This window comes from Carcharhinus amblyrhynchos, unplaced genomic scaffold, assembly GCF_965287045.1.
Source record: "Carcharhinus amblyrhynchos unplaced genomic scaffold, sCarAmb.v2.hapA scaffold_48, whole genome shotgun sequence".
In the NCBI taxonomy this organism is placed as follows: domain Eukaryota; kingdom Metazoa; phylum Chordata; class Chondrichthyes; order Carcharhiniformes; family Carcharhinidae; genus Carcharhinus; species Carcharhinus amblyrhynchos.
In genome coordinates, this window is record NW_027649789.1 from 1,526,178 (window position 1) to 1,538,933 (window position 12,756).

General features: G+C 40.4%; 1 protein-coding gene across 1 annotated transcript; it reads left to right on the plus strand.

Annotated features, from left to right (window-relative positions):
* Positions 1-632: 632 nt before the first annotated feature.
* Positions 633-7,997, plus strand: LOC145337411 (putative G-protein coupled receptor 139). The gene is made up of 2 exons (XM_080182186.1): positions 633-708; positions 7,084-7,997. Exons 1-2 carry the CDS (start codon positions 633-635, stop codon positions 7,995-7,997), a joined length of 990 nt encoding a protein of 329 aa, XP_080038312.1.
* The last annotated feature ends 4,759 nt before the right edge of the window (positions 7,998-12,756 follow it).

Below are 12,756 nucleotides of genomic sequence, written 5' to 3' on the forward strand. Positions count from 1 at the left end.
ACACACTCACAAACACGCACACACAAACACACATACGCACAAACAGACACACAGACTTGCACGCACACACATGCCCACAAACACACACACACGCACACACACACATGCCCACAAACACACACACAGAATGATTTCTTCTATTAGCAAAGCTCCATGAATTAATTAATGACTCACTACAATCATTTTGCTGGATGCCCAGCATTAAAGTGATCAAATCTACTAATACAATGACACTGTCCTGACAGAAAGTATTACGTTTGGAAAGTAATTACTGAATAAGCACAGTGCATTGAAATGTATTATTGAAAGGAAATACATGGACAAATGACCTTTTATGGTGTTTGCTTGGACCGATCCGTTGTTGGGTCAATGCAGCTTTTGCGATTAAATTATTTAAATGGTTTTCAGGAGAATGCACCGTTTGTACAGTGGCTGCCCCCTCTCTGAAACAAACATCGTGTAGATCTGAACCTCATGTCGTCATCTGTTTGTTTAATTGAAAACAAATCTCAATGTGGTAACTGCAATACCCAGAGGGGATTCTGTGGGCTATAAATGAATGGCTTTGGGAATGTACCATCACAGGGTTTAAAACATACATATTAACTGGAACTCGAAGGACACATCTCGACATGCTGGAAATAATGGAATCAATTGAATTGATGGAGAGAATATGGTATATCTTCCTTGCTGTACTTGGTGTTCCTGGTAAGTGGTTACAACCATCAATTATATATGAATCGTGTTTTGTAGCTTTACCGTGACTCACGTTGTGTAGCTACACCATCACTATTGATATCTGCTTCACAAACATGTGAAGTCATGCATTTTGGGAGAACTAATAAAGATAGGAAATATACAGTAAATGATAGAACCCTTCAGAGTATTGATAGGCAAAGGGATCTGGGTGTACAGGTACACAGATCACAGAAAGTGACAATACAGGTGGAGAAGGTAGTTAAGAAGTCATACAGCATGCTTTCCTTCATCGGCTAGAGCATTGAGTTTAAGAATTGGCAAGTCATGCTGCAGCTTTATAGAACCTTAGTTAGGCCACATTTGGAATATAGTGTTCAATTCTGGTTGTCACACTACCAGAAAGAGGTGGAGACTTTGGAGAGGGTACAGAAAAGATTTACCAGGATATTGCCCAGTATGGAGGGCATTAGCTATCAGGCAGCTTGGAGAAACTTGGTTTGTTTTCAGTGGAACGACGAAGGTTGAGGGGCGACCAGATAGAAATCTACAAGATTCTGAGAGGCACGGCCAAAGTGGATAATCAGAAGTTTTTTTTCCCAGATTGGAAGAGCCAATTACTAAGGAGCACAGGTTTAAGGTGCAAGTGGAAACGTTTAAGAAACATGTTGGAGGTGGATTTTTTTTACACAGGGAGTATTGAGTGCCTGGAACTCGTTGCCAGGGGAGTAGTGGAAGCGGATACGGTTGTGACTTTTAAAGGGTGTCTTGACAAATACACAGATAGTTTGGGAATAGAGGGATGTGGTCTCCAGGAGGGTGGGCAGTTTTGGGTAAGTTGGGCAGCATGGTTGGTGTAGGCTTGGGGGGCTGAAGTACCTGTCCCTGCACTGTAATTTACTTTGTTCTTGTTCATAGGAATGCATTAAATGGTCTCTGCGTTTTTATCCCAATTCCACAACGGCTAAAATCCGTGTTTTGCAATTCACCACTTTTCGAAATTAGTGATTTATTTCAATTTCTGCATTATTTAGTAAGGGTAACTCGGAACTGAATGAAGTTTTTTTTAACATCAAAAGTAACGAATGAGTCGGAAAAAAAAGTCACAAATTGTGTGTGTCATTAACTCGAGCGGTATTTCTGACTCCAGTGAGTGTGTATTCAGGGAACTGCACCGAATTCTACTGAATGTGATTTGTAAACCAGATTGGATGACCACATTCCAGTAACCAGGATTTCTGGTGAATTGTTGAGTATAATCGCAGGCAGTGTCCTTTCCAAAACCGAGTGAAATATCTAACTATAATGATCATGCATATATGGGGTTATGTGTTCACAAAATATTGAACAGACTGTGTGTATTAATCAATGGAATTAAAAACGGGTTTGTTTTCTGTTTCATTCCTTCTTGGTGAGGGATTTTTGTATTCATAGAATTGTTTAAGCTTTTTTTGGGATTGTGAGACAGAAAATGAAATGAAAAGCAAATTTCTTTTCTGTTTTGTTCCTTCTTGGTGAGAGATTTATTTTTTGATCCATGGAGTTGTTTAAGTGTTTTTAACATTGTGAGACAGAATGCATTTTGCTGTTTTATTTTTGAAGAAATTCTCCATGATGAAAGGCAAAATGTTTGCATACTGTTCTAAATTGTAAATAACTGTTCTATCGCAATCACAGACGAACTAGTTCCTGTCATTCAGAAAAGAATTGGTGGGAATAATAGCAAAGTGGACTACTATTTGAATGAGAAAATATTGCAGCACGCTGCTCTGCAGAGGAACCTATGTGTCCTTGTGCATGAATCACAAAAAACAAATGGTTTGCAAGTGCAGCAGGTAATTAATAAGGTAAATGGATTTTTGTCCTTCATTGCTAGAGGGATGGAGATTTCCTTTTTAAAAGAAGGTTATTTTGCAGCTGTATAAGGTGCTTATGAGGCCACAACTAGAGTAACATGTACAGAGTTCCCTCTTACTTGATAAAGGATATACTATCACTGGAGGGGTTGCAGAGGAGATTCACTAGTTGGAACCCGAAGTTGAGAGTGTTGGATTATGAGCAGAGACTGAGAAGACTGGGACTATACTCATGGGAATTCAGAAGAATGAAGGAGATCTTACAGAAACATATAAGATTATGAAGGAAAATGTTAAGATAGAGGCAGGGAAGCTGTTTCCATTGGCAGGCGAATCTAGGAATAGCCACCATGGCCTCAAAATAAGGGGGGGGGGGTTGCATTTAGGACTGATCTGAGGAGGAACTTCTTCACACAATGGGTTACGAATCTGTGGAATTCCCTGCTCAGTGAAACAGTTGAGTCTACCCCAATGAATAGTTTTAAGGCAAGTGCGTATTAAATTTTTGAACAGTAAATGAAATAAGGGTTATTGTGCTGAGTGATGGAGCTGAGTCCATGAAAAGATCAGCTATGATCTTTAGAAGGTGGAGCAGGCTCGAGGCTCACTACACCTCCAATTCTAATGTTGTCTTCTTTACATCTGACAACACGCTTTTGATTTCACTTTCACACAGTCCTTTATCTTTATTGCCGTCAGCCCTGTTATTTTGTTTTTGTGATTTTAACTGATGTGTGAATTTGTACAGCTTAATTTATAATCCCCATTCAGACTCATATTTTTAATAGATTATTCTGAATATATTCCTTCCATTAAGATGCAGCATCTGATTCTTCGTGATGCCTAAATGAACTTACCCTCGATTTGTCAACTGTACACGTTTGTTCATTGCGGCTGTTGGGTGCAGATATAATTCCTCTCTATTCTCTCAACTCGAAATTTGGAAGTTGTCTTTTTATAAACTGATTTCATTTTGCATATGGACATGATCAAGGGCAGAGAACATGGCAGTGATGCTTGTGGAAAACCATCTCCCATATTCGGTATATCTGATAAAATTCTCTTTTCATCCATGTTTTTTCTCTAACAAGCATAATATTCATTGTGCTGTTTGCCAGTTAAATGTTTTGAACTGATATTAGAATGGGATTGTTATGTTACAGACCAGATCGGCCTTTGGAAATAAAAGCAAACTTCTTGACATGATTTTTGCAAATCTAATCTACAATGACTGATTATTATTTATCGATAACTACACAGATACTTTTGGAATGTCTGCTGATGCTGTCTGTCATGTTCTCAATGTTTATTATATGTTTGTTCTAATTATTCCACCACTGAGATTGATTGACTGTCTTTTAGTTCTTTCAATTGTTCCAGCTTTTATAAACATGAAGCAGCATTTGCTGCTTTCCAAAGATATGCTGATGATATGGTGGTGTTATGATGTCCAGTGTGGATATGAGGAATGGTCATAGTTCTCAGTGTGGGCTCTTGGTGTTCAGGTTCCCCTACTGAGCAAGCAGGGGCTCCTCAATAGGGATGGAGCAGCAGCAGTTTAATAACTGCAGTCTCTGCAAGAGCCTCACAGTGTAGTTCTCGGGGATTTGAATTGTAAACTGGAGCTGCAAATGCAGAAACACATTCACTGTGTAAATAGAGGGTATTGGTGATGGAAAACTGGCTTCATTGAAATCATTACATTCAGGACACGAAAAGTTAAAATAATTTTTTTCTTCCCTATGGACAAACTTCAACATCAAGGTGTGTAATTCTCTTCAGGAATTAATATAAAGTGTCTTTCTTTGTGAAATTAAGCCGATGATATCAGCATAGAATATGACACCCAATAAGCAGAGTACAGGCAGTGTTTTTTTTCTCTCTTGCTCTTAATATTCAGCGATATGACAAGCAAAATGTAACCATGCTGATGGCATGTGGGGTCTCAGTCGCCTGATGAACACTTTGACCTGTCCAGGTGCCTTTGACTTTAGGACGTTTAAGGATTTGGTAGACTTCATTTTACCTATGATCTGAAGCCCTATATTTACCCTAAAAATACCGTTTTAACAAAGTATCACTGGATAATCTGTCAATGGTTATTTGACTGGCTTGCGAAACATTTCAGAGCACTCCGAATTTGTTCACCCATAAACGATATGTTTCTAGATTCATTGGAATTAACAGGATGAAATCTCAAAACACATTATTGAGAAAACCCAACCTCGATCTAACAAAGATCTTTCAGATAACTGTATCACTGGAAAATGCAGAGAATATCGCTGGAGAGAGAGAGAGAGAGAGACAGAGAGCGCTATCTCCAAACATGGCAGAAGAGGTTTCCTACCTAAGACTGAACGTTGAATCCTGGAATGCATCTCAGATATGAGTTGTGAGGACCAATTCCCATACTGGCTGAACCGGTGTTTGGGGTCACGCTCATTAAAAGTGCGGGGGATCTCAGCCAATTTCAAACTATTGATCTGTAACTCAAGAGTTACTGAGTTGGTTTGAAGAAAAACTGACCTTAAAGGAGGGTGGCCTGTTATTGGGTTGCTTCTTGTGTGATGTAATGTCTAAGCTGAATGATTTACTGATGTTATTGACCATGTTGCTTCTGTGGTGCCAGGATTACTAACAGCGTATGTTTCAATAATAGAGGCGATTTATGATGAAGGGAGTGTATGATGAGCTGTGCAAACTGATCCTGAGTGAATCCAATTCTTATGTCTTATTTAAACACATGGAGTGTTATGGTAAAGTTATATAAGGCATTGGTGAGGCCTAATTTAGAGTATTGTGTACAGTTTTGGTCACCTAGTTACAGGAAGGATGTAAATAAGGTTGAAAGAGTGCAGAGAAGGTTCACAAGGATGTTGTCGGGACTTGAGAAGCTGAGTTACACAGAGAGATTGAATAGGTTAGGACTTTATTCCCTGGAGCGTAGAAGAATGAGGGGAGGTTTGATAGAGGTGTATAAGATTTTGATGGGTATAGATAGCAGGCTTTTTCCACTGAGGCTAGGGGAGAAACAGAAACAGAGGGCATGGGTTAAGGGTGAAAGGAGAAAAGTTGAAAGGGAATATTGGCGGTTGCGGGGGGGGGACTTCTTCTTGCAGAGAGTGGCGGGAGTGTGGAATGAGCTGCCGGATAAAGTGGTAAAGGTGGAGTCACTTTAACATTTAAGAAAAAAAAACTTGGATGAGTTCATAGATGAGAGGGGTGTGGAGGGATATGGTCCAGGTGCAGGTCAGTGGGACTAGGCAGAAAAAAGGTTCAGCACAGACAAGAAGGGCCAAAGGGCCTGTTTCTGAGCTGTAATTTTCTATGGTTCTATGGAATTTGTTCCTGTAAAAGTGCAGATGCTGAGCGGGAGAGTTGGTGCTGAGTGTCAGTCTGTCTCTGATCAGGAATCTGTTGATGCAGCGAGCTCTGACACCAGTGGCTTTCTTGATCCTGAGGGCTTCTGATTCCATACAGACTTGTAATTCTGTTCAGTGGGATTGATGCTAAGGGGGTTCTGAGTGTGTGTCATTAATCCAGCAGGGAGTGTGCAAGGCAGTTACTGATCCCAGGTGGAGGTCTGATCCTGTGAGAAATCAGATTCATCAAGATTTATTAGCTCATTGGATCCGAAGCTGGAGAGTAACACTCCTTTCAATGCATTGGAACTAATCTTGGGCCATGTAGTCAAAACCAACAGGCATGTTTAGATCCGTGTGTATTCTGATCCTCACCAGGATCAATCATACAGGATGTTGGCACCCACCATCTGCCTGATGCTGTGGGTGAAGCTTTTGATAAACGGATCCCCACGGTTTATTCAGAATGTTTAAATCTTCCTGTTTCGTCGGCCCAGTAGAGAATATATCGCCGAGGAGAATGTGTTCTGTGCACCAGCTGTATCCTGTTTTCGTTTCCATCTCTATCTAGTTAAGGACCTGACCACTGATACTGATGATTACAAAGTTTAGTTGCAATAGTAGTCCTGCTGGGGAGTCAATGGTGTGAAACTACCCTCTGTGGGATTATGACTGAATGCCTCTCAGTCAGAATCCCTCCCAATAGTTATCTGTGTGGATTACAGTAATAGTGATGTGTGTTCCAAATCCATCCATCGTCTAATCCCAGTAACTCAAATAGGATTGGATAACCGGGTGTTCGGATGAATGATGTTTCTGATTGTAAGACTTGGTGTCTTCATGTAAGACAAGTTCATTGGTAAAAATGTGACCTTCCACCGTTAGATCGGTCAAGCGGTTTTAGTCAGAGATCCAATATTTTCAAAAAGATTAAGTCATCAAGTTGCCACATGGGAGTGACTGTGTGTGTGATGCTGAAAACAAGTCCCTTAAATTGGCAGTTGACGCTAACTGTAAATGTGTTTGTTTCACGTACAGAGTTTGTCGATTTTTGAACTCTGAGGATGCCGAACCCCCACCCTTTTGCTGTGACAAACCTTTCCGTAGCGCATCAAATAATAACATGTAATTCGTAATTGGGTATATTTTCCCGTCTGTTGTTTTTACAGTGAATTTACTCGGAATTCTGATCCTGTCCCGGAGACAGTGCGGCCTCTCATTCTGCACTACTTGTTACCTCATCGCCATGGGAGCAACAGATCTGCTGGTCATTATCATTGGCATCATACTGAACTACATCAATCATTATTATTTTCCTGTGAGTTTTCTGTACATCACCCCTGTGTGTTCTTCTCATGTTGTTTTAACGGGTGCAGTGAGGGACTGTTCTGTCTGGTTCACCGTCGCATTCTCATTTGATCGGTTTGTGGCAATTTGTTGCCAGAACCTGAAGACAAAGTATTGCACTGGGAAAACTGCAGCTGCCATTTTAACAACAGCAAGCATTTTACTCTTCTTAAAAAACGTTCCCTTCTACTTTACATTTACACCGATATTTATATTCCAAAACGTGCCCTGGGGCTGCCAAACAATGGTACGCACGTTTTATGATCCTCGATGGGTTGGGTTTCAATGGTTTGATCAAGTTATGAATCCATTGCTGCCATTTGTTTTAATTCTGCTGATCAACACTCTGACAGTCAGATACATATTACGAAGCACTCAAGTCCGTAAGGGACTGAGGACTCAATTTAACAGAGAAAATAACAAAGACCCAGAGATTGAAAACAGAAGGAAGTCTATAATTTTACTCTTCGCCATACCTGGCACCTTCATACTGTTGTGGTCAATCAATGTCATAAAATTTGTATATGTTAAAGTTATAGGAATATTTTCCCTTAGCAATGTTGTATATGTATTAGAAGATGTTGGAAATATGCTGCTCAATTTAAATTGCTGCACCAACACTTTTATTTACATGGTCACTCAACGCAAGTTCAGAGAACAAATCAAGTTTGCATTGAAAAATCCAATCACATCAATTGCAGCGAGACTCAGGTCACCCCGGAGTTTGTGTTACTGAATGACAGCGGCTCAGTGAATCAGGAAGCTTCATTTTACCTCCACCACCCCCTTAAACCAGTCAAGTGATGATCCCAGCAGGAAACATTCACCCTGGACACTCCTTCACTCCCCAGCCTCAGGTTAAAGGCTCCCGAAAGAATGATTGTGGAATCCCTTTTGGAATCTGACAGGAAATGTTTTACTGGACAGGAGGGGAACTTTCCCTGAAGAGTTTGTCTGCGATGAGAACTGACTGACAAAGCGATTCAAATCATTAATATTGAATTTTCTTGCCGGTTTAACATTCTCACTTGCTCTTAAAGAGTTAAAAGAAAATAAAACATACCAAGTTTATTTGACTATATCGGACCAACATTTTGCCACTTTCAAATTTTTAGGAGAACACTTTGTTCCTCCAGCATTTTGAATCTCAGGAACATCTTACATGTGTTTTCCCCACAGACAGTATTAAAACTATTAGTAGATTTACTTTAAGGATGTATTTTTCTGCTAATTCTCATCAGCTTGTCCGTTTCCTATGTTTCTGCTTCCCTGAATGTAAGTCTCTGTTCCAAAGACTGACCACACAGATTCAGATGTTACAAAATCATTTTTTTAATATGTAACTGCTGGGACAATCTATCATTCTGGGGTGAACATTCTCTGTGGAACTCTCATGCCGGCTGTCTGAAACTTACCCCATGATCAGCTTTCAGCCTGGATCAGACCTGATAGATGCATCCACTCTCTCTTTCAGCCTCCGACTCAAATGTGACTGAACTGAGTATTTGCTACAACCTTTGAGACAAATGAGATTCCCTGCTCTGCCCATGACTCCATAGGCAATCATCTGTTTTCTGAATTACCAAATAACTCTAAACCACCAAACAAGTAATCGTTGTTTTGGTCATTCTGACAATGAATCATAGTTTACATATTGACAATTAATAATACTTCAATTATTGTGTTTTTGGTTATAATGCAACGAATAAACTAATATACTCCTTAAACTATTCTTTCCTGGCGTCTCTGATGTAAAAGGGAAAAACGTTCACTGTTATAAAGCTTTCTTTACCCTGGAGATGCACCATTTTACAAACATGGCTTATTTCATCTCCCCAAAGCAAAGACAATGCTATCCAGAATAGAATTTACTCTGTTTATTGTATTTAGTTCTATTCAAAGCTTCTTCATCATGATTACTTGTGCTACAACACTGGTGATGAGAATAAATCTCTTCACTCTTTGGAATCTGGAATTCTGGGCCCTCTTTTCCTTTCCAGAGAATGCATAACCACAAGACCACAGATCAATCCTTCCTCTTTACGTATATCAAATTGAGCCAGTTGTCTGATTGGCTGCATGATGTGCAGCTCACAGAAACAATTCCTTATCCACTCTATGAATCTCCCGTCGTGGCTGCCCTTTGCTAAATTGATTAATGCAGTCGATATGTTTGCTTAAATCAACAATAATTACCGCTGTCCTCTTCTCACACGCCCTCATTGTTTCCTGGTATATATGCCCAAATTAAACGTATTGTCCTGAGGTCCTTACAGTATTCCTACTACAGGATTCCTTCCCTTGCTTTTTATTACCACATAGATTTATTTATTGGACAATTTTCTTCCCTTTTGCCAATACAATTGCTTCATACAGCCTTAAACTTTTTCCTAACGAATAAAAGAACTGTCCCTCATGTTGTTTCTCCTTTTGGAATACTTAGTACCCTTGGACATTTAACTCCTTATTCTCCTGTACCACCTGTCAGGCATCCTGACCACGCCATGCCTATTTTCTCGATTTGCGCCATCGGTTCATCAATTTTATTTCAAATCTGCATGTATTTATGTAAAAGGTCTTTTGAATATGTCGAACAGATTTGTCCTTCTTTGAGTCTCATCCCTGTTATTCATTCCAGCTTTCAAACCTTATTTTAATCTTTATGTTTCCATCCTTCCCCGTGGCCGTTGGATTGGCCCTGCATATTTAATCTGTAAAACTCTACCTTCTGCTCACATGCTGATGGGCTGATTTAGTTCCCACACCTTGCCTTAGTAGCTTAAGTCCACCCGAATTGCATGAATTTTTGCCAGGATGACAAGGCCCAACCAATTAAGATGCAACATGTCGTTTTTATGCATTGGAAGGTATCCAAATGACCCGAGAAACTCTGCAACTGGCCCCCTGCTCCAGCTCCTTATCCAAGTATTAAGGTGAACTAGCCCCCATTCCTTGCCTAGCTGTCACTGGGAGTAATCCCGGGGTTATAACCCTGGAAGCCCTAGTTTTCAGTTTATGGCCTCGCTCTCTGAACTCTCTATCTTTGGACCCATCACTCTTCCTGTCAATGTCACTGCTACCAATGTGATGTCTGGCTGTTCACACTGCCCTTTCAGGGCAGCAGCAGTAGCAGGTCATTTACCCTTTGATCCTGCTCCCTATTTAATAAGATCTTGGCTGGTCTGACAGTCAAACCGTTCATATCCCTGCCATATTTCCATAGCCCCTAATTCTCCAAATGATTAAAAGGCTATCGATATCAGCCTTGAAAATGTTTAAGGGCTGGAAATCCAATCCTGCTGGAGTAATGTGTTCCAATGTTTCAGCACTCTTTGAGAAAATTCTACCAGTCTGCAATCACATAAAAACACACCATCTATTCTCACAATACGCTCTCTGCTCCTAAGCTCTACCCTCAGTGGAAACCTCCTCCCAATATGGAAGTTGCTTTGCAGATAATCTTTGTGAAATGGTGACGCACAACTGATTAATATTTGCATTTTCCATTTGAATTAGTTGAAGTTGATAGTTATAAACCTGATGGTCTGCATATTGACATAAGGCAGTTGGTGACAGCCGTGGGCTGGTTCATTGTTTGCAAGTGGGAAGAAAAGGAGCGAGTGCTGAGTGACCCACAGTCAAAGTTTCCAGACGCAGCATTTAGTAAACTGAAAGAATTCAACAACAAGTTCCTTTGGCGATTTCCGTGCATTTATTTGTCTATCCAAAGCCGAAGTTGTGCAGGAAACGCGGAAAGCGATGAATAACAACTGAAGACGGCCAGTAGAATTAAAGATCTCTCGGCCCAAAGAAAACAAAAAAAGTTAGTTATTCTGTATTATAGTGATTGTGGAACTGTTTGATATTGTGGAAACATACTTCAATTCCATGGTAGGGATCAAAGTATGTTGTTCTTGTGCTCTGATGGAAAATGGTATGTTAGTACTGAGATTTGGAAATTGGGTGCTAATTTTACACAGAACAGATGAAAAAGGAGCTGTATCCTACTTGTTGCACCGGGTGCAGCTTTTCACAAGATACCGTCAGCATCTTTGGTGGAGAGATCAGGTTAATTCAATCACTTGACAGCAAGTGAACTGCTCGCCTTCAGAGAACATTCTGCCACCTTTAATTCGTACATCGTTTCATCATTCCCACCAAAGCTGTGCATTCAAATCGCATGCAGGATAATCAAACTCTTTCAGCTGGGTACACTTCATCAGGGTGACATGGCCAAATTCGTAAATAACCTGACAAACTATGACAATCTAGTACGGTACTGGCTTGTATGTTTTCGTTGTAGAATCTCAGTTCGATGTCACATTTATTATTCGGGGCAGAATCATAAATCAGGCTATAGAGGCCAGCACGTGGTCTGCAATTAATACCATACTGACCAAATAGCGGTGTGCAAGGGCAAAAACATCAAAAAAAAGAAAACTGCAACGACGGAAAACAATCTATAAGTGACACTATACAACATAGGGAATGCTATTTGACAGAACTGTTCATAACAACTTTCCGCTCTATTATTTCCCATTATTCCTGATCTGTATTTCCCTTCTAGAATTTAGAAATTTCTGTTTTAAATGCTGCTCTGTAACATGGAATGAAAAGCACGTCTTCGGCAGTTTATCGCACAAAAAAAAACTTAATATGCTTCATAAAAGCATGGTTTCATTACAGAATATCTGGAGCCAACAACAATCCAAAAACCACATTGACCCCTTTGCTAGCCAGCCTTCTGTCACTGAATTCATCACTCGTGATTGGAGGCACAACTGTTTCACCTCTTCTTAAATTGATGTCATCAACTATGAGCAAAATCATTCTGTTTGCATTCTGTTTTGAGCCACCTTAATGCCCCTGGGGACTCCGCAGTGAAGCTCACTCCATACATTGCAATGCTCGCAACTGAAATCTGCCTAGATAAAGCCCTGGGGCCTGATGAAGTGTATCCTGTGATATTATGGGAGGCTAGGGATGAAATTGCGGCCCCCCCCAGCTGATATATTTGAATCATCGATTGTCACAGGTGAGGTACCTGAAGATTGGAGAGTGGCAAATGTTGTGCCTTTGTTTAGAGAGCAAGGAAAATCCTGGGAACTACAGGCCAGTGAGCCCCACCTTTGTAGTGGGTAAGTTGTTGGAAGGTATTTTGAGAGACTGGATCTACAGGCACTTAGAGATGTAAGGACTGATTATAAGGGTCAGTTTTTTTGTGTGAGTGGAAAATCATGTCTCACAAATCTCGTAGAGCTTTTTTTTGAAGGAGTAACTAAAAAGGTAGATGAGGGCAGTTTCAAAGAAAGAAGAACAAAGAACAAAAACAGCCCAGGAAACAGGCCCTTCGGCCCAACAAGCCCGCACCGCCACTTTAACATTACCAGTCCCCCCCTGCACCCATGACCCTTATCTATTGCTCATGGCATTCCACATTGAGGGAAACAAATTTATGGACAATTTATTACCTCCAATCAGCCTAATAGCACATC